Source organism: Microtus oregoni, unplaced genomic scaffold, assembly GCF_018167655.1.
Source record: "Microtus oregoni isolate MIOR12 unplaced genomic scaffold, Mior012 000000F_ref0000247, whole genome shotgun sequence".
Taxonomy (NCBI): Eukaryota; Metazoa; Chordata; class Mammalia; order Rodentia; family Cricetidae; genus Microtus; species Microtus oregoni.
In genome coordinates this window covers 63,656,307-63,680,837 of record NW_024543059.1, presented here as the reverse complement: position 1 = coordinate 63,680,837, position 24,531 = coordinate 63,656,307, and the positions used below count along the sequence as shown (strand labels likewise).

General features: G+C 40.1%; 1 protein-coding gene across 1 annotated transcript in view; it reads right to left on the bottom strand.

The window, feature by feature from the left end:
* The window catches only part of LOC121448948, a 28,137-nt gene extending 7,062 nt beyond the window's left edge, over window positions 1-21,075 (bottom strand). The window contains 17 exon segments of the mRNA XM_041653217.1: window positions 467-712; window positions 1,058-1,254; window positions 1,444-1,553; window positions 4,207-4,334; window positions 5,546-5,738; window positions 7,196-7,338; window positions 8,353-8,446; window positions 10,605-10,798; window positions 11,054-11,156; window positions 11,922-12,134; window positions 12,744-13,024; window positions 13,581-13,823; window positions 14,162-14,358; window positions 15,082-15,191; window positions 15,598-15,725; window positions 17,993-18,201; window positions 21,041-21,075. Coding sequence (XP_041509151.1) covers window positions 467-712; window positions 1,058-1,254; window positions 1,444-1,553; window positions 4,207-4,334; window positions 5,546-5,738; window positions 7,196-7,338; window positions 8,353-8,446; window positions 10,605-10,798; window positions 11,054-11,156; window positions 11,922-12,134; window positions 12,744-13,024; window positions 13,581-13,823; window positions 14,162-14,358; window positions 15,082-15,191; window positions 15,598-15,725; window positions 17,993-18,182 — 2,770 coding nt within the window. The 5' untranslated portion in view covers window positions 18,183-18,201; window positions 21,041-21,075.
* Window positions 21,076-24,531: the final 3,456 nt, after the last annotated feature.

The window sequence follows — 24,531 nt, the reverse complement described above, 5'->3', positions numbered from 1 at the left end:
TGGTTGGCTAATGGACTGTGAAGCTGGGCATTGAACCTATGATCCTATATGCAGGCTACTATGTCAACATTCTTCCACTGAGCTACATCCACAGCTTAGCTTAATATTTATTAATTTACCTATTTATTAATTATTATGTTTTATGATTCTGGCATTATAGTACTGGTATACTTACTGCATGTTGGTTAAGAATCCTTCCATTGAACTATGTCTACATCCCTATTTTATATCTATTTGTTGATTTAAATAATTGACCCACTCATTATTTTTTTTCTGATTCTGGTAATTGAGCCAGGGCCTTGACCACTGTAAGCACTTTTTGCACAACTGAGCTCAGCTCTACCTTCTTTTGTCTATTATCTTGAGACAATTTGCTAAATTGACTGGGTTGATAATCCTACCAAAGAATCCAGACTTCACTCTGGACTGACCCCAAGAAGACATAAGCCTTTCAAAAGTGACTCACGATTCCCAGTGACTAGGACTCCCTCTCTGAGTTTCTTGGTACTTGCATGGGTGAAGATATAAGAACAGAAAGCTTTCGATTGCTTCTGGAATTTAGGATTCAATTGACTTTCTGGTATGCTCTCAATCTTGGCTAAGAGCTGTGGGTCGCTCACTGGCCAGTCAAAGACAAAACATTTCCGCCTGGGAAAAAATTGTCTGATGCATTCCCTGGACCAGTTGGATGTCTGGATTTGGGGATTCTGCCCTGAGGAAGAGGAAAAAAAAACAGATAGTTATATGGACATATCTGATGGATTTTTAAAAAATGTCACAGCTTTTTAAAAGATTTTTGGTTTCTTTTTTCTTGGTTTGGTTTTGGTTTTTAAACAAGGATTTAAATATTCCAGTCTAGGCTGACCTAGGATTCACTCTATGAATTCACAGATGATTCTTCTTCTTTCACCTGCTGAATGTGAGATCACAGGAGTGTGCTAGCACACCTAGAGTAGAAGGTGCTAGTAGTAATGCCAGTTACTACGTAAATCATGGGTATTGTTCAATGGATCCTACCCCATCCCAAGATACCCTGCATTAGTTCAAGCTTTGATACCAGGAATTAGCTTCAAAGCTTTCTCCAGGTAGTCATCTTCTGTGATGCAGTGACCATCCAACTTCAGCTCCAGGGTGAAGTCCCGTACAGTCCAGATAAAGTCCGGAAAGAAACTCACAAACTCTCCAGCATCTTCTATAGCATTAGATCGTGGAGAGGACTTTGCTCTAATGAGCTCTGTGAGCTTTGTCACATAACTAGAATTCAACTAAGGAAAGGCATCCAAAATCACAATCCCCACAATTCCTTCATTTAAAAAGTAAGTATAAACATTTTTGCTTTATTTTCTATAGTATCTGACCCTCCAATAGCAACCCATTCACACCCAAGTCTCATTCTTAAAAGTTCTTCAATAGAAGATAGTACATTGGCTCTTTAAAGGATACTGCAACTTCTCCAGGGCATCATTGTTGATGGTGCTCATGCTGTTGTAGACAAAAGTGCTGCTCAGAAGGACAGCCAGGGCGAAGATCCAGGCATCATTTGTAGGGTCACCCTAGGAGGCACATGGGTAACAGTCTTTGGATCTAACTCTTTTCTTAACTCTCATTTAAAGCTCATCCGATCTTTGTATTCTTGAGCTTTCATTTATTAGTTCTGCAGAGGAACGAGCTCTAAATATATCATCATACATTTCAGCTTTAACTATTGCATTGGGAATTTATTTGATCACATTTTCTTGATAAAAGAATTTAAATGATGTGTTTCTTTCCAGTGTTTCCTTCCTTCCTTCCTTCCTTCCTTCCTTCCTTCCTTCCTTCCTTTCTCTTTTTGTTTCATAAACAATAAGATGGAGTAATATATTATCCATAGAAAAACCCAACATGGTATGTGTAGTAAAATTAGATGTTCAATGGAGGGTACTCACACTTATTCCTTCAGAATACATTTGAGTTTTGTACCATACACTTGACACCATTGAGACCTCTACTTATATCCAATTAAAAACAACAAGGAGTTATCTATGTCAATTAAATGTTTCATGCCATCCATAGACTCCATGAACAAAAATTGAAAGTAATGGTAAATTTAAATGGTAAATTTAGAGAATAAATTCAACAAAATTGAAGTTTTTATTAATAATACACAAGGATTATAAGACCTTTATACACTAAATTGAATGTGAGACATCCCTACAGGGTTCCTACTTCATGAAAGAGCCTGCCAGACATTCTACAAGAAACAAAAGAAAGTGCTTGACAAACTACCAGTTTTTAGGTGAAACAGTCTTTTAAATTTTCTGCTTCATGGAAAACTTTGATTGATAGTATGGGCCTGTAGATTGAAGATGTCTCCCCCAATGTTATAGAGGAACTTTGGGTGACTGTCCAGGTAGCAAGATGTCTCTGACAATTCTAGAGTTTTGGAAGTGGCTTACAATGCATTTCCTGTTTACTTAGGTAATATTATATCCTTCTGGAGTCTTTGATGGAGTTGAAGACAGATAGTTATAGTTTTCCTTAGTTATGATAAAAGATAAATTATATATGAAACTTTAGCCTCACAAAGAAATATTGTAAGTATAATTTTGGCTTTATACCTGTTTTGTTATATGTAATTTTACTGTGTTAAAGTTAAAACTTTCCTTTTATTTAGACAAAAAAGGGGAGATGATATGGGATTCTCCTCTGTATGCTATGAATATGTTTTATTATCATTGGTTAATAAAGAAGCTGTCTTGGCCTATGGCAGGGCAGAAATTAGCCAGGCTGCAAGAGAGAGAGAAAGAGAGTAGGTGGAGTAAGAGAGATGCCATGTATCTGCTAAAGAAGAAAGGCGCCAGGAACCTTTCTGGTAAGCCACAGCCTCATGTCTATGGGGCTGACTTATGGAGGCCCATATTCCACATTGTCTGGTGGTCAGAGAATATGCACAAATTACAAGGCACAATTTGTACCTCCACATAAGTGATTGCCTAGCTCTTTTAACGTAAAACAACCAGACACAAACCTAACAAGTGGTCAAGATATGCTAATGTCATTCTGTTCCTTTCATTATAAATTAGGTCACCTGTGGAAGAGGTGTTTTCAGGACATGACAAAACATACATAGGTAGGACATTACCTAAGTCATTCCCCCACTACCTAGGAAAGAATGCTAAGGAAGTTTGTATTACCTGCCCCCTTCAGTTTACCTTGATATGAAAGCTGTTTAGAAAATAAAGATGAGTGATTTTTAGGATGTAGTTTCAGATTTTCGGGATCTGAATGATCCCTGAACTCCCTCCTGACACTCTCATGTGAATAATGTTTTGATTCCCACACTTCCACTCTGGTACAAGAAATAATTTATGTTTGTCCTGGACCCTGATACATGGTGATGCACAGATTATTAGAAATGGGGTTACTTTAAGATATAAGAGCAAGGTAAGAATATACCTAAGCCATTGGCAAAGCAGTATGGTAATTAATATAACTTCTGTGTGATTATTTGGGTCTGGGCAGCTGATAACAAAAGTGCAATTATCATGCAAGCTCTGATGAATGGTGATGAACGACTGACACCTTGCAGGTGTTAGGCAGGTGATGAGAAATGTCTCCATGGCAAACTTACAATTACGAACTGTTGTTCCATTTCAAGGCAGAGGCATCATTTTTGGAACATGATTTCCATGGAATTGAGTAAGTTTTGAGAATGTGCCCATTTACCTCTACCTTACTCCTCTCCTACTGCTCACTTTCCTACAGGTTTTTGCCAAGGGGTTTATGCCAATAAAGCACCACCATGTGTATCCTCTCTTTGGAGCATATCTTTTTTTAAATATTGGTGCATCAATAGAATCAGTTTAAGACCACCAGATACACATGATGAGGAGAACTGCATCAGGGCAGAGCCTTTTCCTCTTTTCACCAGTGTTTCCAGAGCTGGTACCAAAGGACTAACACTGAGCCTCTAAAAGACTTTTAGTTCAATGAAATCTAATTATTCCCTTCTTTGAAAAGATATAAATGCCTTATCTAATGGTATACAATACTCGGTGTTTTTTTTTTTTTCCCTCGATGTGTGGCTGAAAGAATTAAGTTCAACTCATCTTCTATAGCTTTGTTTCTAGGCAGAGGTTACATTCTATATGTTAAATTTCAGGAGGTTATTAAAACCCCATAGAGAAATCAAGAGTAACTTCATCTACCACTCACTTTCTGACTCACCTTTTCTATGTCCCCAAGGCCCTCGGTGTCTAGAAGGATGAGGGTGTGATTTGGCTTGGTGGGGTGGGGCACACACCACATCCAGATGCCCTTGGTTTGAGACTGTACTGTGGAGCCCAGAGGGAAGCCTGCAAGGAAGAGTGGAATATAGATAACATATCAGCAGATAGACCAGAGAGCTAAGGACCTGTTTTATTTCTACATGGCAGAACATCCCAGGAAATAAAATGTTGTCTCTATGTCATCATAAGCATCTGACTTCATTTACCATCTATTTCAAAAAGAAAGAGGAAGTCTGTTATGTGGACAATGCCAAGTAAGGGTCCAAGAAGGAAATGAAAGAGGATCTTCTGGATTAAGTGAAGGGAAGGGTGTTAATGAAAAAAGGTCTAAACAAATAGGCTTTAAAGTCGGAGTGGAGACAGGAAGATCAATTTAACATCATCTCCAGATACACAGTGAATTTAAGGCCAGTATGCTACACCTGAAATAATCAGACTCAAAAAAGAAATGTATATGTAAATAAATGTTTAAATTAAATTTTTTTTTATTGAGAAAAGGAGAGAAAAAAAAAGTTTCCACCTCCTCCCAGCCTCCCATTTCCCTCCCCCTCCTCCCACCCTTCTCCCCCTCCTCCCACCCTTCTCCCCCTCTCCCCACTCCTTAAAACTGGACTCTCTGAACATGGCGAACAATGAGGGCTGATGAGACGCCAAGGACAATGGCACGGGGTTTTGATCCTACTTAATGTGCTGGCTTTGTGGGAGCCTAGCCAGTTTGGATGTTCACCTTCCTAGATATGGACGGAGGGGGGAGGACCTAGGACTTACCACAGGGCAGGGAACCCTGACTGCTCTTTAAATTAAATTTTTAAGTAAAATAGAAGACTGGTGACTTGGAAGATATAGAGGTTATGGGGGAGCGGAAAAGAAATTGAAAGAAGATAATTTTACTTTAAAAATTGGTAAATGAGGTAAGGAGTACTCATGGTGGAATGTGGAGCCCAGAAGGGTTTTTCCATGTTAGCTACCAAAGTCACCTTAATGTGATGGGCATATTCCACAAAGAAAGCAAAGCATTTTTCTAAAAAGAGGAGAAACATCTACAACTGTCGAGTAAAGAAGGTTAAACAAATTAATTGGATCCTGAGGAGTGGCATGAGTTATTTCATTGATAGAAGTCAAACGAGGAAAAGGAATGGGTGCCTATAATTAACTCAACATTAAGGTTTATTTTCCTTCTTCAGCTAGATTGGCATTTCTACATGTAACTCTACCACAGTAAGAACCTTAGCTGTAAGGAGTTCAAACAATTGGCTGTTGTCCCAGACAACACGTACCATTGTTCTGTCCAGCCAGGCAGTTCATCAGGTATGATTTTCCTGTGCGGTACATGCCCACAATGCCCACCACTACCACAGGATGGGAAATACTGTTAAGAATCTCGATGGCTCTTCGATTCACCGACAGCTTCTTGTTCTTATTTTCCACCAGACATATGGGGGCCTTCATGGTTTCTGATGCCATGACAACCTGTCCCATCCAAAAAGGCTGTCAGTACAATATTGCATCCTGAAGGCACTCAATGCATGTCCATCAGAGCTTCCTGCTTGTGAAGCTGGACTGGTTTCCTGGGCCTCTCTCTATTAAACCATGATGCTACAAACTGCACATGAAAACCACACCAATGTTTTCTTGTCCCATGTTTGTGCCAAATGTCAAAATGTTTGGTAAGTGGGCACGGCAGTGTGCTCTGTGGGTAAGATTTGGGGGTGAATGCTCATCTCTGAGTGCCAGCTGACTCAGGCTTCTCATGGTATTTGTCATTTCATTGATATTTCATTTTCTCATTCGTTTGTCTCTTCCCTCTGCCTCTCTCTTTATAGTTCTTAAGTCAATTAGACCAAGTGCCCACCAGAAAGGAAACCAATGGGCCATTAAAAATAAGTTTGCAGGTGAAATTCTGGAGAACCTGGTTCTGGTGGCTAGGATGTGGACACTAACTTGGAGGACTGAAAGGCAACCATTCCTTTCTTTCTTGAAGAGTAGCCTTTGTTGGAATGAGTAATCCTATGGCCGTGTTTTAGACTTGCTGAATTGAATGAGGCAGCAGGATTTCTGTTAAATGCCTTCTGGATCTATGAGGTTCCTAATTGCCTCAAATGTAAACTGTATCCATTACATTCTTATACCATGAATAATAAAAACCCAGAGACAGATATTGGGGTTCACCCTGAAGATCAAAAAAGCAGACTAGCCAGCCACTGACTTTAACCTCTACCTCAGTCCAAAATGGTGATCGTGCCTCCAGGAATCTTCAAAATGAAACTGAGATGAGACCTGTCTCCTCCCATTTTATATTCCTCTCCTGTTCTGGGATTAAAGGTGTGTGCCACTACCGCCCGGCTTCTGTGACAAACTAGTGTACCTACTGGAATTCTGGGTGTGGGCTGCCATTGCCTGCTCTGTGTGGCTGACCCCTGTGGCTGTTTAACTTTTGGATCTTCAGGCAAGCTTTATTTATTAAAACACAAATGAAATATCACTACACATTCTAACTTCTGTGAAAGTCTTTAACTAATATAGTATGAGCTCTATTTCTAAACATAGACATGAAGGCATCAATTATAAGTATGAATCTATTTAAACCGTTGTCGAAAGTGCTGCTGATTCAACTTTCCCAGAGCTGCCTGCCTCCAGGTTCCTAATTCAAGTCCCGCCCTAACTTCCCTTCAAAATCGAGTGTGACCTAAAAGTTTTAAAATGAAATAATCCCATTCTCTCCAAGCTGTTTCTGGCCATGGTGTTTATTACAGAAGTAGAAACCAGAAGACAATGATATAATGCAATAATCACCCTTCTATCAATTTGAGACACTTCACAGATTATTAAACATCAAACCAGCCCACCTCCCAAACATGAAGTAAGCACATTTTTGTAAATTTTTATGTGTTCTCTACCTATTTTGTGGATATTGTGGGATAGAATACCTGACATCCAAGATCCTCTTTCTTTTTCTCAGTGAATTGTTTCATGTGTTCCTGATGACTCTCTCCTTTCTCGGCCATTACATACTGTTCCATCTTGTGCATATCCTCCAACATTTTTATGGTAGCTTGGGCATATTCAGCTTCTTCATGTGTGGTTGAGAAGGAAAATGAATGAGAAAATTATTGTAGCATTTCTGTGACAGCTTCTTCTTTTCGCTATTGTTGCTGCTAGACAGAAGAATTCTGTCACCTTCAGTTTTCACTGGAAAAAAAAATCCCATTTTTCTTGACTGCATTTAATCCTTACTCATGAATAGTTTTAGAAACTGAAGAACACATTTGCTATATAAACACTAGTGTGTCTGTGTGTTTGAGACCACTGTAGTAGAATGATTATATGTGTAAGAGAAGGAAAAGCTGTGGTAGTTAATCAAAGGTAGTTAACCAGCTGATGTCTTTTATATAGACATCAGATGCTAAACCTCGATGACTAAAAATTTTAGTGATGCACAGATGTGAACATTCTTCTGACAGTGCCTGGAATGCAGATCACTGGCTACATACCATGTTGTCTTGACCCAGCTAAGAACTTATAGTCTACACACCAAAGCCAGACTACTTTCGTAACTTGGGTACTTTCTTCTCATGATCATTGGTCACAAAGCAGGTTAGATCCCGAACTGCACCCAAAGACATTTTTCAGTCACATCTGATTCATTCTATAATCCATAACACTCCAGGTGCATACCAAGGTACAGGTAAACTCTGAACAAGTGCTCTGGATTGAAGACATCTAGAAGCATGGTGATAATAAGGAAGTAATGCAGATTATCCAGGGAACTCCCTATTTTAAATAGCATCTTGATTATATAATTGAAAGTGTACCTCTACTTATGATGGAATTTTCACAAAGGATTCTGTTAAGGTTGTATTAGCCAGTACTCTGTGGCTAGTGGCTAACATGTTTTCTTCCTACTTAGGCTTCATCTTTATAAACTTGAAGGAAAAATATATATGCAAGCATCAAGAGTAAACGTTCATTAGTGATAATCATTCGATGCCTTGGAGTTGCTCTTAAATTTGTGTCCTGGAAAGTGTGTACAGGAGAAAACTCTGTTTTTGAGTTCATAGAATATAACAACATGTAGGCAAAATACCTTTTTCTTTGTTTCTCTTTTCCATAACCTGAATCTCATTCTGAAGCCTTCTACTCTCTTCTTTCATCCCTTCCTTGAGCAGTCGTTCCTGTTCCTAAGAAGAAAATTGAGTAAAAAAAGTACAAGAATAACAAGATGGATTAATTTATTCTTAACTGCCAAAGTAACCCCTTTTTACAATCAGCTTACAATACTTTTTCTTTGTTGCTATAGTTAGTTATTTTTGACAATGTCATGCATGTGTAAAATGAATTCTAGTTATTTTCATCACCCATTATCCTCTTCATCCCCTTCTGAGATAGTTTGGATCCATTGTGAACTTGGAGGGTTCTCTAGAACTCAAGGTAAGGGATGTATACCTTGGGAGAGAGAAACAGAGAGAGAGAGAGAGAGAGAGAGAGAGAGAGAGAGAGAGAGAGAAAGAGAGAGACAGACAGAGACAGACAGAGAGAGAGAGGAGAAAGAGCACCCTATGGTTGACAAAACCCATTCTTGAATTTGGTGATCTAAATACTGACAAATCCAGTATTACAATGAGCAGGATTGCATTGGTTCATTAAGAGGTTTACTTTTACCTGAGGGGACATTAATATGAGAAAGGTCAACCCAATAGATATAGAAAGACATTGAAGAAGATGTCAGAAAATGGAAAGATCTCCCATGTTCTTGAATAGGTAGGATTAACATAGTAAAAATGACAATCTTATCAAAATCAACCTACAGATTCAATGTAATCTTCATCAGAATCCTAACATAATTCTCACAGACCTTGAAAAAACAATACTCAACTTCGTATGGAAAAACAAAAAAACCCACAATAGTGAAAACAATTTTATACAATAAAGGAACTATACTATAGAGCTATAGTAATAAAAACAACTTGGTATTGGCATAAAACAGACACATGGATCAAATAATAGAATTGAAGACCCTGATATTAATCCACACACCTACAAACACCTGATTTTTGACAAAATTTATACAATGGAAAATAGAAAGCATCTTCAACAAATGGTGCTGACATAACTGGAGGTCAGCATGTAGAAGAATGTAAATAGATCCATATCTATCCCCATGCACAAAACTCAAGTCCAAGTGGATCAAAAACCTCAACATAAATCCAGTTACACTGACCCTGACAGAAGAGGAAGTGGAAAGTGGCCTTGAAGGAAATTGGCACAGGAGACCACTTCCTGAATAGAACACCAGTAGCACAGACACTGAGATTGACAATTAATAAATGGTACCTCATGAAATTGAAAAGCTTTTGTAAGGCAATAGACATAGTTAATATGTCTACATACATAGTGGGAAAAGATTTTCACCAACCCCTCATTGGATCTAAATAGAAAAATCTCAAATGACTGAAAGACATTTAAGGAATTGTTCAACATTCTTAGTTATCATGAAAATGCAAATCAAAATGACTCTGAGATACCATCTTACATCTGTCAGAATTGCTAAGTTAAAAACACTGAAGACAGCTTATGTTGGAGAGGATATGGAGTAAGGGGAACACTCCTGCATTGCTAGTAGGAGTGTAAACTGGTAAGACACTTTGGAAATCAATATGGCGGCTTCTCAGAAAAATATGGAAACCACTCTACCTCAAAAACTAGCTAAACCAATATTAGGCATATATACAAAGGCTTCTCATTCCTACCACAAAGATCTTGCCCAACTATGTTCATAGAAGCATTATTCATAATAGCCAAAGTCTGGAAACAACCCAATTGCACCTCAACTGAAGAATGGATAAGGAAAATGTGCTACATTACACAATGGAGACCACACAGCTGTAAAAAAAAAAAAAAAAAAAAAAAAAAAAAAAACAATGACCTCTTGAATTTTGCAGGCAAATGGATAGAACTAGAAAGAAATAATTTTGCATGTGGTAACCCAGTTCCAGAAAGACAAAAATGATATGTGCTCACTCCTAAGTGAGTATTAGCAGCAAAATACAGCATAACAAAATCCACAGCCCCAGGAAGGCTAGATGACAAAGAGGGATCAAAGAGGGATATATGGATTTCCCTGGGAAGGGGACATAGAAGAGAACTCCTGGGTAAATTGGGGCAGAATGGTGGGACGTAGGAGGGGTTTCTTCAGTGCTTAATGAAATTAATTGCATTTGGATTAATAATTCATGCAAATTAAAGGGGAAGATTAAGGCAGACTGTGATATTTAGCCTTCTGTTGTGCTTTTGACTGAGGACAGTGGATGATGAAGCTGAAATGACTCAGCTCAATACCTGCAGTTTAAGGGCCAGAATCCTCTCTTGCTCCTTCACTATCTGAGCTCTTTCAACATCCATCTTCTCAGTCAACTGCCTCACTCGTTCCTGATGACGTCTTTCTCTCTCCTTCATCATCTGCACATGTTTCTTTTCCATTTCCTCCAGCAAGGCTACACTGGCCTGTGCAGAGTCAGCTTTAACCCGTTCCGCTAGAGAAAAAGAAAAGAAGAGTAAGTACCTCTTCATTATTATCTCTTTCCTTGTTCTCCACTTCTAAAGAGCAAGCTATGTGACTTTTACAAGGGAACTACATAGAAGGGTTTGTCCTTTGAAGTAACACAGCAACGACTCCAGAAGCCAACACAATCTTGCTGTTCTTGTTGTGGTTTTAATAGCAACAGATTTAGTGAAGATTGCAGGAACTTTTATGAGATAGGACATAAAGTTCTTGGGTCAATTCTCACCTTCAATCTCCTTTTGCTTTACTGTGAGAGCCTGGTCTCTCTGTAGAATTGTCTCAGCCATAACCACACTGGACTGCAAGTATGCCTGCAGAATCTCTTCAGCCTTGGAGTTCCCAAGAACACATGTTAACAGAAGGAAATCGTACAAGTGTTTGTTTCTGTCTGTTTGTGCCATCATTTCATCAAGGAACTATGCTTCTTGTATTAGGGAATTCTGGAGCTCATGTCTCCTTATCACATGCTGCCACAAAGAAAATTGTGAAACCTTCTAGAAAGAGTCTTGTAATAAGTTATAGGGACATCGAAACAAATTTGCTACCCTTCAAATGGAAAGTCATGTCCATTACTGGAAACACTAGAACTATGGCTCGATGTAGGCCGAAGATGCTCAAGAATGAGGCCTTATGGGGAAAGCAAATTGGAGGAATTGAAATAGACCAAGACAGGAGGGAATTGAAGGCAGGGGTAACACCTGACAGGTAGAATAGTTGACCCTCATTGTGCTCATAGGTCCTGCTTCCCTTAAAGCCAGCTTGAAGGCTAAACTTATAAAAGTATCATCTCTACTTAAGCAACTACCATTGTATCTCTGTCCTCTATACCATCACACGTCTGGCAGTAACTGTGAGTTACCTCATAAAACATGTTATTTGAATGCACTGATTTGTGACCACTTGGAACTCGTTTTATGTCATTAATTGACTCCCTTGGGTTTTTTTGTTTTGTTTTGTTTTGTTTGACTGGTTTAGAAACTAAGTACTATGCATACAAAACCTCAGATCCATGTGCAATCACATCTGGTCACACTGGCGTTCCATGCAGGCATGTCAGTAGCATCCCGCTGTTAATGGATAAAGCTCTTGATTACCTGTATACCCTTTCTGGGTTCCTTAAGATACCTTTTCTTCAACTCTTCTCTCTTCTCAATGAAGAGAAGATATCCACCTGGCTGAGAATAAGCACCCTTTGTCACTGCTTCTTCTAGAGGGCTGAAGATGTTCCGAAGTAACTCTGAGCACAGGTCCGATGATAGTTTTACGTTCTTGTTACAGGTGACCTCCCACCTTTTTTCTAGCTGAGTCTTTAATCCAAAAATAAAAAGCAAAACAGGAGTAACAGGAAAACTTTAGTTTACCCACAGAACTTGAGGCAATTCCCCATGAAGACACTTTTTACCTATGGCAGGGTCTCATCTTTTGCTCTTAGCCTGGACTTCCTCTTGCAGCCCATCTAAAGGGTGTTTAGTACAATTCCATCTACTTTTACAACACTTGGTTGAAATAGTTCCATCTTAAAGCAGATCAGTCATCACCATAAATGGGATACATGTGCAACATGATGCAACTTCAGCCTGGTCAAGTTTCTTTACTTTTGCTTAGTTTTGACCTTATATCAGTATGATGACAGGAGATATCTTATCAAATTGGAGACTCCACACATCTCTTATATGTGTACAATTAGGATGAATGTTGTAAATAATACAATTTTTATACAAATCCAAATGTAAAATTTATTCAAAAGCTTCAAAATTTGAGTCCATAAGTCATAATTGAGCCCATTCTTTTTAATAATTATAAAAAAATACAGTCACCATCTAGTAACAAGTGCCTCTCAAAATAAATGCCTGATATTTCCTTATAGTTTTCTAAATTTCACAATCCCTATCCATTTAAACATGACATAAAATTACCAATAATTCCTTTTGAAATGCATGGTCTTCATCTTTAAAGGAAGTCCTGAGGAAGATTTCTATGGCCTCCCTCTCACAGGTCCTGTGCAGATCCAGCAGCTCCTGGAGGGTCTCTGTGGGCAGCTGCACCCCCTGGCTCATCTGCTGGTCATAGTGGGCAATGGCCTTTTGCATTGCTGCCAAGTTCTCTATCTTTGCCAAGGCCAGGACAGCATTCTCCATGCAGGGGAGATCCCCAGTGCTGATGGCATCGATGTAGGAGAGCATCAGTTTCTCTAGTCCTGCATTTAGAAAACAGATGATGATGTTTGTTTTAGCGTGAAGTAGTCTCCATATTTTCTGAGAACGTCCATGCATAATCACTACACTCTTCAAAAGCATGAATAATAAACAGAAGCCTGATAGCAAATGAACACTTCCAATTTAGCCAAGCTCAGTATTGTACAACAGAACATCAAGGTAAACAAAATGTTTTGTATCTGTGGCTCCCATTATCACCAGCCCTATAAAGCTATTTTGCTCTCAAGAAGAGGTGGACATGTACATTGAATCTGTACTCTTTAAAATCAACTTACATTTAAACTAAATGTAGACATATATGTCTTTGGATGCCAGTGCAAGTTCATGTTAGCAGAGAAATGATATGTATCGAGTCTCTTTGCTTTAACCTACAGATATTTTTCAAAGACAGGTTATTTTCTAACCTGAAAATTTATGAATTAGCTTTAGGATATCTAAAATTTGGAAAACCTGTCAAAATGAAGTGTGTGGGTGTTAATTTACCACCAAAGAGTGAACTCTCTCAAGCTATCAAGCAGGACTGGACAGGAGACTCACGAGCTCCATTGACCTTGACACCTCCTGGGAGAGCTTTAGCCTTGGAAGAGCTGAAGATGAAGGAACGGAACTCTGTTGCCTGTTGGACAAAGTCAGAATCCAACTCATCGTCACGCAGGTTCTCAAGCTCAGAGAGCTTCTTCCACTCAGTGGGTGGATAGAACACAAAGCATTTCTTCCTGGGGAAGAACTTTCGAATACAGAGTCGGGGCAGGTTGTAATTTTTATCTTCTTTGCTGGCACCTGCAGAAATTAAAGAACATGTAGCCACACAGCTAGTAGGGTATTAATGTGTTTCCTTGGGGATTCTTCTAATAAATGTTCCTTCTGTTCCATGTTTTTGGCAGTGCGAATCTCTATACAACTTGAAAGGATTATTAAAATAATCTGATCAAATAACAAAGTCAATGTGCCTCCATTGCCAGGGAACACTATCATTAAAATTGACATATTGAGAGAGATACATAAGCCGCTTCTTAGAAAAAAAGTAGAAAAGTGAAATAGTAAATATTGACATCTGCAACAAAAAGCAGTTTCTGGTACTCTTCTCCCCATTTTCCAGTAACAATTCAGGTAGGTACCTTGTTTAAGCTTCAGGGAATTCTCCAGGTACTCATCAGCTGTGAGGCTTTGTCCATCTGCTTCAAGCCTTACAGTCACGTCCCTGAGAGTCCACACGAAGTCAGGGAAGAAGCTCACAAACTCAGATGAGTCCTCGGTCCCATTGCTATGAGGTGAAGATGTGGTTCTGATCCGGTCGGTCAGCTCTGTCACATATCTAAGAAGCTAAGGAGGAGGGGTGGACAAACAGGGTCCAAACCCTCACATCACTCTCCATCCCCACGCTTTGCATTGCCTTTCTCCGACCCAATTTGCAACCGATTAATAGGTGTGTGGCATTGATGTCGGATTCCCCTCTGTATGCTATGAATATGTTTTATTACCATTGGTTATTAAAGAAGCTCTTTCAGCCAATCGCTTAATAGAGTAAAGCCAGGAGGGAAATCTGAAAAGAGATATAGAGACAAAGTTGGCAAAGTCAGGGAGATGCCATGTAGCCGCTAAAGGAGAAAGATGCCATACCTTACTGGTAGGCCACAACCTCGTGGTGATACAGAGATTAATAGAAATGGGTTAATTCAAGATGTAAGGGCTAGTTATAAATATGCCTGAGTCATTGGCCAAACAGTGTTGTAATTAATAGAGTTACTGTGTGATTATTTGGGTCTAAGCAGTCAGGAAACAAACAGTCTCCGTTTACATGACATTGTCACTATCATGCTCTTCTGCACTTGGATAAGTGTGTGTGTGTGTGTGTGTGTGCTCGCGTGTGTGCATGCATTCATACATATATTATTTAACTGTACAAACACATAGGCCACTGTCCTGTGAACAGAAGAGATTCAGTCATTTACTCTCCCCACCCCGTCATGTGTTTGCGTGTGTGTGTGTGTGTGTTTGTGTGTGTGTGTATTTCTGCTCTGTGCTACAACAAGGATACTGCAGCTGGTCCATGGCCTGCTGGTTGATGGCTCCCATGCTGTTGTACACGAAGGTGCTGCTTAGAAGTATAGCCAGGGCAAAGATCCAGCAGTCATTGTCACTGTCACCCTGCAAGTCAGAACACATGTGGGTGAGGATTATGTTTTGGTTCTGCCACTTTCCAGACCAAGTGTAACAAGAGTATGATCACCTTGAGTGTTTCTAAAAGAATTAGAAAAACCTATATGATGCTTATTATCTATACAAGGCATCCAAATTCAAGCACAAATGTCCAAAGAAAATGATGAGTTTTTTGCATTTTTGTTTGTAATGATTCTCACTAATGCTGTGTACCTGTTGTTAGTCCCATGAACACTGTGTATTAACTACATTGCTCTTCTAGGATTCTTGTAAACATTTTTCCTCTACTCTGATAGCTGAACTTAGACACATGTTAGATAAATGAAATGTCATTAAAAGCCATCTAACATAGGAAATGAGGGTATAAATTGTAAACTGAGCCCTCAATTCTTACTTTCTCAATATCTCCCAGGCCCTCAGTGTCAAGCAGAACTAGAGTGTGGTCTGCCTTCTGGGGATGAGGCACACACCACATCCAGATTCCTTTGGTGTGAGACTGCACTGTGGAGCCCAGAGAGAAGCCTGGAAAGCAGAGAAGAAAGAAGAAAGTAATATAGTTAGTAGAAGTATTTCAAGAACTTGATATAAATTAGTATATTAAAGGCCAGGACAGCTAACTAACACTAAAGTTTCAGCAGAAAAATAACTAGTTTCCAGTCATTCAGTGTGCAAGTGGCACACATCCATCTAGACTTGCACCAAGATTGCAGAAAAAATTTGAATTCCTGAGTACACTGAATAAAGCTGTGAAGGTGAAGTGTCAGTTGCTATGGATACCCCAGGAAGCAGGAGATGCCAAGACTGTGTGACATCCACTGAGAAAAGCTAGGAGGACTGAGTATAGCCAGTCTGAGATGGAGGATATGGTTAGGAGGAGAACTAAACACCCTATTGGAACCTACCTGAAGCCTCTACTTGCTCTGACTGCTGAGTATGAAGCTTGGTTTGGTCTTTGTCAGGTCTTTATTCTTGTTTTGGTATGATCTTTCCAACTATCCTGTTTATCTTTGGAATGGGAATTTTTATTCTATACTGTCATATACTGGAAACGTATAAATGGCATTTTAATTTTCCATGAGATCACAGAGAAAAATTTTCCTTGAATCTCAGAAGAGACAGTGGAATTTTATATGCCATTAGAATGTCATGACTATGAGGATTTTGGAAATGGAATCCAATGAATTTTGCATTCTGAGATGGCCAAGAGCCAATAGGGTCCAAAGGCAGAATGTTCTGGCTTGTGTGTGAACCATCACTCTGAGATTCATATGCTTTAGTACTTGGTCCCTAGTGGGTAGTGCTAATTTTTGGAGATGTCGACATTTGGCAGGTGAACATTGACTGGCAGAGGAAGACTAGTAGAAGACCCTTGGTGGTTAACAGTGACTGTAACTTGGGTCTTGTAAATCTTGTTGTGTAGGTGTGAACAATCCATAAGCTTCCACTGCAATGGATGAAACTACTGTGTAAAGTCTTCACTGCCATAATGAACTGATAGTCCTTAACTGTGAGTCAGAGTAGATCCTTCTTCTTAAAGTTGTTTCACTCAGGTGTTTGATCAGAACAACAAGAAGAATACAACCTAAAATAATTGCACAAACTGAGACAGAGTTTTATACCATTCATATTAGCATTTATCATAGCAGCCAATGTTTCTATGTACAGATGAATAGATAACAAAATTGTTATGCACATACAATTATTGAACTCTAAAAAGGTAGGAAAATTGCTACATGCCCTAGTAATGGTAAGTTTTGATACTATCATGTTAAATAAGTTACAACGACAATTCTAATGAGTCCACTTTTGTGACTTTCCCACTGCTGTCAAATTTAGAAAAAGAATGTTAGATAATGTGAGGATATTGGTTCCAGATGGATTTCATTTCTCTAGGGAAAAATGAAATAGTACTAGAGCCAGATGGGTGTTGTCTGAGTTTTCTATCCTACCCCGTTCTTACAATCATTAAGTCCCCCCCAAAAAATCACACAGAGGTCTACGGTAGTTATAAAATGATTGGCCCATTAGCTCAGGTTTCTTTTTAACTCTTATAACTTATATTAGCCCATTATTCATGTCTAAACTAGCCACATGGTTCTGTACCTTTTTTGGTGAGGCGGTCACATCTTGCTTCTTCTGTGGCTGGGCCAGAACTATAGAATCTGCTTCCTTCTTCCCACAATTCTCCTGTTCTCATTGATCCTCCTCTACTTCCTGTCTGGCTACTTGCCAATCAGCATTTATTTAAAATATAATTGACAGAATACAGACCATTGTGCCACTCCAGATGGGGGTGATGGATACACAAAAATATAAATATACCTACTGCCACAAAACTGTATGTTTAACAATAGTTGTAAATTTTATGTTAGTTATTTTATAACAATGCAAAAAATCTAAAGAAGACAATATGAATTGCAACTTTTCAAAATTTAGACACCAGTGGCAACTTCTTGTTATAGAAAGAAACATAGTAATATGTTAAAGTTATTAATACATAAATTAGTCATTTTTTACTGTTGGTTTCATCTAGGAAAAGGAATGATTTTTAAAAGGAAAATTAGGAACTACTTGTGATGGTGCATGGGCAATAGTCCCAGCACTCTGGAGCCTAAGGCAAGAGAATCATAAGTTGAAAGATAGCTTGAGTTGCATAGCAAGACCCTGTCTCAAAGACAAATAACTAAACAATCAACTCAACTGTTGCTGAAATATTAAATTCTTCACACTTGTATGTTGGATACTGACACTGATGATGTACACAGCACAGCTGTGTTGGAGGCACTCACCTGTGTTCTTCCCAGCCAGCTTGTTCATCAGGTAGGATTTTCCTGTGCGGTAGAGACCCACAATGGCCACCACCACCACTGGCTGTGTGATGGCCGACAGAATCTCCAGTGCTTTCTGATTAGGTCTCAGTTGCCCTTTCACATTCTCAATCAAGCATATGGGTTCTGGCATGCAGGTCTCTGAGGCCATTTTCAGGGTTGTCTCCTTTCTTCAAGCGGGATGGATCTGAATTAGTCTGTAGCAGCCCGAAGGCAAAGAACTAAAATTCTTCAGTTTTGTATGTATCAGTGAGCTAGTGAGTGAAAATTTGTATTCATTTAGAAAGTTATAAAACTATTAAGAATTTTATGTAAAATGTCAAAGAAATGATTTAACATTCTACAGCTCCCATACTCAAATATTCCTTTGGCTGACTGTTTTGCTTTTCTGACCTTCACGTTGAACCCTAATTCAGGTCTCTGGGTTTTTATTAATATTGCCACACCTCTGCCTCTATGTTATGGTTATGTAACTTGATGTTCTTGTTGGACTCCTGAGAGTGGGAGTCAGGGGGGAGGATACCTCTGACTCTTTTGCCTGCTCTTGGAACCCTTTTCCTCCTCCTAGGTTTCTTCACCCCACCCTGATCTGAGGATTTGTGCCTAGTCTTATTGTAACTTTCTATGCCATGTTCAGCTAATAGGGAGGCCTGTTTTTTTTTTTTTTCTGAAGGGAAACAGAAGAGAAGTGGATCTGGGAAGGAAGGAATATGGGGGAGGGGGTTGAGAGGAGTGGGTACAGGGGAAATTGTGGTCAGGATATATATTTTAAACTAAAAAAAAGTTACACCCTGAAACATAAGCTTTATTAGCTATATGCTAAATGTACTTAAACCAGAGGATCAAAGAACCTTCAACCAGTAACTGATGGAAACAGATGCAGAGATTCACAGCCAAGCCCTGGGTTGAGCTTCTGGAGCCCAGTCACAGAGGGAGGAGGGATAATATGAGCAAGGGAGCAGGGTCAAGACCATGATGGGGAAGCCCACAGAGACAGCCCCCAAGCTAGTGGAAGCTCATGGACTATAGACTGACAGCTGGACGGAAGTAGGCTCTCTGAATGTGAATGACAGTTGTGTGTCTTATTCTGTTTGTTGGGCCCCTGGCAGTGGGACTAAGATTTACCCCTGGTGCATGAACTGACTTTTTGGAGCCCATTCCCTATTGTGGAATACCTTGCTCAGCCATGATGCAATGGGGAGTAGCTTGGTCCTACCTCAGCTTGATATGCCAGGGTTTGTTGACTCCCCATGCCTTACTTTCTCTGAGGAATGGAGGTGGGGAGGGGGAAAATGGAAGGAGAGAAGTTAGGGAAAACCGTGGTTGGTATGTAAAATGAAAGGAAATTTAAAATAAAAAACCATAAGTTTTATTAACTATATGCTAAATGAACTTGAACCAGGGAGGATGAGAAAGTAAATATTGAAAATACTGCAATATTTGCAAAAGAAATTTTAAACACTGGATATTGCTGAAAGCACCAGTGATGTAGCTAGCAAGAGAGCAGGGAGCAAGTCAAGAGTGCCAGAGAGGCCAGGGTCGTAGGAAATCCATTACTTCCTGCTATACAACTTTAGATGTTTCTGTTTCAATTTCCTGCTTATTAGAGAAGAGAGAAATCAATGGGAAGAAAAGGAAGAGAAGGAGTGGGGAAATGGAAGATGGGAGCCAACAACAATGGTGACAATTGTTAAATAAGGAAGGGAGGCTGGTGGCCAGAAACTTAGAGGGGGGTCTTCGGAAATGTCAGAATAATTGACTGAGAGATGAGCAGGTGGCAGATAAAGCAAACAGAGACACCATCTTTAGGAACTCTTCAAGGAAACCCTTTGGTCTGATTCCCACAGGAGTAGGCGAGGGGTAAGGCCTGAGTGGGTTGTAGGAGTGGGGGACTCTGCACTACTGAAAGAGCAGATCTGCTGGGAAGTCAGGTCAGCTGTGTGATAGAAAGCCTGTCACAGCCCTGATTGTCTTTCACTCAGGTTCCAGCTGTGATCGGAAATTCCCAGAAAATAACTCCATTTGTGTTAATGAGCCCACAAGGTTGACTGACTTACATGGAATGATGTAAGTCTGGACCCAGATTTTCCTAGTTTATCTTTATCTGTCTCCATGGCCATTTCTTGCAAATATCTGTGCTTGGCTTAACCTCCTGTGATTATCAAGTCAAATTCTTTCTGCAATGTACAAAGAGACCCCTAATCCTCACTCCCCAAAGGGCTAGATTTGATAGCATCTGAGGCTCTCTAACTTTATTATAACCTGATGTTCCAGTACATTTAAAATAGGCAAGTGCCAAAGTTTTCTTTGCTCTGCAGCTATAAAAATTGGAGGAGACTCACCAAGGTATAACATGTTGTCTGGGATGACAGGAATCTATGTTCCTGGGTCATCATAACTCACATTTGACTCCAGAAAAACATGCTATTCTCTTTAAGTTGGAACTGTGTTTTTCCACCAACACAGTGTTTCCTCTCTTTGTCCTTCACTATGGCAATGGCTCTTACTCTGTATATCATTCTGTTTCCCCATATGAATCAGCTGCAGGCAGCCCTTTCTGTAGGAGTGGGACTAAGTAAGGTCCATCACTGACCATAGTCATTTAACCATGTCCCTGTCTGCAGAGACAAGGTGAACACACACACACACACACACACACACACACACACACACACACAGAGAGAGAGAGAGAGAGAGAGAGAGAGAGAGAGAGAGAGAGAGAGACAGTCCTGATGCATACCCTGCCCTGTTTCAGCCACACGTCTGCTGGTCTCAACTCAAAGCAAGCCCAGTAGTGACATTTAGAGACTGGCTGCCTCGATAATGCCACACAGGATTTATCTGATGCCTTGCTCCAGCCCATGCCCAGGAGCAGCCTTTCCTAGTTCAGTAGTTTTTAAGAAAATAATTAACCCTCATAAATGCCCTCTCACCGCTGCCCAGCTTATGACCCTAGAGCTCTTCAGAGCTGGAGAGAACATTGAAAAGAGAAGTAACTCAGTCTCTTACCTGCTGTTGATCCCACTGTGGGTGGAAAGGTTCCTTCTTTTCTCTGTTATTTCCTCCTGCAATGATTGAAGACTTTCTGTATTTCCCCAAGTAATAGGATATTGGAAATCCCGGCAACCTTTGCAATGGATCAGAGAGCTATGAAACTGAAACCACCCAGTCTAGGCAGTGAGTCAACAGGCACACAAAGAATTTTCAATGCAGAATCTTCAAATATTTATCTTGAAGAGATCTTTGAACTGTATTCATTTTCAGAAGCACTCCCATAAGACCTAGAATATATATGATTCTCATGTATGCTGCCATTTGGAGAGCACAAATCACGAGATAGCATATTGTTTCCAGAACCAGAGACTCACTCAGTGGACTGAGTATGTTGTTAGAGATGAAGCGATGGAGGGAAACAGCGGCTTCCAGCCTCCTCAACACTCAGCACCTGGTATTCGTGCTCACTGCAGTCCACTTGAGCCTCTTATTGCTCCTTAGGGAAGTGACAATTACAGAATCAGGGCAGGACGCTTGTTGATTTCCTAGGATCCAACCTAGAGAACCTCCCGACCCTTTCTGGGGAACTGAGGATAGCAGAGAACCACAGAATCTCAATAAGATACCTGCTGTTGCCTTTATAGCACTGTGAGGATTCAGAGAGAAGAAGCCTGCTGCAGATGTGGATGACTAAATTAGACCCTTCCTCAAGGTTAAAGAAACACTAAAGGTCTATAATACAATGCTTTGCCCCTAAAGGTGCCTGTGCCACTAACAGCCCAGAATTCTCTAGACCAAGGGTTCTCAAATGTGTATTGCAACTGCTTTCTGGGTCAAATGACTCTTTCACAAGGGTCACATATCAGATATCCTGTATTTAATATATTTCCATTGTAATACATAACAGTATCAAAATGACAGTTATGAAGTAGCAATGAAAATAATTTTATGGTTGGGGTCACCACATCATGAGGAACTATAGCTGCGTGACAGAAAATTCTGAAAATGGGGAAATTCCTAAGACATAATGATGCTCCGCCCTGAGTTGAAAGTTTTCTTCTCTCTTCTTTAATGACGACTGCGATTTTTGTCACTGAGTTCTGTGTTCTCCCCACACCCTGCTCACCTTAACAACTTACTGTAACATAGCTGAAATGCACTGGCCTTTGCCCAGTGAATTCCCAATTCCCAGGCTATAGGAGTGGTCATAATAAAAGAAAGCTTCCAGGAAGATATAGAGAATGCCTATGAGGAGGGAAAACCACATTGACGTTTAAGTGAGCCTCTCAGGGATGCTTTCTCAGATTCACAGATCCAGGAAGATCAATGACCTCCCAACACAGATGAGATTATCACAACCACCATTGTAGAGCTGGCCATCTCTTAAGACTAGGGATATAACTTGGTACCTATCTGCCTGGGTTTGAAATAACATACCTCTGAAAGAAAATGAACCACCCCCCTTATTTCAGACAAGGCAAGGTGGCTGCAAAGGTGGGTTCTCATCTTCTGGAACATGGCTCCTTGCTAGGCTGTCTCCTCCTTCCCTCTGTTTCTGAAGTAACTGGCGGCATCTCTCAGATGACTTCAGAACAGGATACTCTGCGGTTAAAATAAAAAGCTATCTCAGAAATTGGAATCAGACCACTCCTTCCCCTAGAGCCTCTCTCACCAAGGCCCACTCTCCCATAGGCACCCCCTCCCATAAGGGGCCATTCCCCTATTCCTCCCCTAGGCTCCCTCTCCTCTAGACCATCTCTCCCCTAGGTTCCCTCTCCCCTAGGTCCTCTCTCCTCTAGACCATATCTCTCCCTTAGGCCCTCTCCACCCTAGGCTTCCTCTCTCCTAGGCACTCCCCTCCTAGGACCTCTATCCCTAGGTCCCTCTCTCCCTTTGTCACTCTCCCCTAGCTTTGCCTATTTGTTTCAGAACTCTTGAGAATTGGAAAGCAGAGGTAGTCTGCTAGTGACTGAGCCCACAATCAGAAAAAAAGGCAATTTTCTTTGGGAGGAAAATAAATTTAATGTGTTCTTGGATTTGATGTAATCTCTTGTTTAGTATTGCTAAACTAATTTTGAGAGAATCTCTGCTTGGCTTTTCTTGATCTTCGCTGGTCATTGCCTCAGTATGTGGTTCTTAAAATCATTTGGTGATCTTTTGTATTGAAGAAGATTGAACACTGTGTGTAGGATGGAAGTTATTTTCTCTTAGTAAATGATTTCATCTGAACAAAGAAAGAAAGGAGGAAAGAAAATGAGGCATTCTCAAGCTCCAAATGATCCATTCGATCCTGCCTATAGAACAGAAATTTCTCACAATGGGGGATAGGGGTATTGAAAGCACTGCCTTGTGCCAAATCAGCCCAGGAGACATTTTTGCCCTTTCTCTCTATTGGCATCCTATCTGCAGAATGGCGTATTTAGAATGACTCTGTGTGTGTGTGTGTGTGTGTGTGTGTGTGTGTGTGTGTGTTTTCAACACCCTTATTCCCATCCTTCTACTTTTCTCAAATTGATTGCCTCCTATTCTTTGGTTTTTTTTTTTCACACACACATACACACGTGAGTGAATTTCAACAAGGAACTTGGGCTAGCCTGGGATTCTTTATGTAGTTCAGGCTGATCCTGAATTCATCTGCCTCTCTCTCTTGACAGCTGTAATTAAAGATTTGGACCATCACACCCAGCCCTGATGTTACTGAATTTCAATTAAAAATATTTTAAAATCTGCTTCATTTTTACTAGTCTCTTGAATTGGTTATTATCTTATTTCCAACAATGAGTAGTCAAGGAAGAAATGCTATGTCAGCCTCAAGTCTCCATACACATGCACACACAAGTACATGTATATCCTCACATGAATTCAAACACACACACATACATATACATGACACAGACATATACCTGCACAAAAATATGCAATATAAACATAAATACAGAGGACAATTTCTAGCAAAGAAAGAAATATCTGTCTGAAATGAATTGGAACCCTATCTAGCATGTAGGCTATCTGGCCTGTGTCCTGGGCTGTTTTTAATAGATATGAGAATAGCAGCTCGCAATTTTACAGGTAGAAATCTTTATGACAGCATTGGCCTCTCTTCAGGGAGACCAGTTATGGTGAGGCCCTGGAGGTAATGACAGATAAGATTGCACTTGTCTATAAAATTTATCACACGTATCAGTGTTCTGTGATTTTTCCTGGCAGACATGAACAAAAATTTACTCATTAAGATAGGACACTGGCAATAGACCAAGAAAATGATATCATCAAGATGAGTTTAGTTGAACCAGTGAGTTTATTAGAGCTATTTCCAAGAGTTTGCAAGGAAGCCACCTTACGGGAATGTGTGTGACAAAAGGCAGCAGCATTACTGAAAAATCCAACAAACGTTCTCAATAAAGAAAACCTCAGCCCTTCTCCAGTTCACTAAATAGTACTTTTAAAAGGCCACTGGGCAGGGCAGCATGGTGGAATTCCACCCTCGAGGAGGCCCTTTCCCTGAT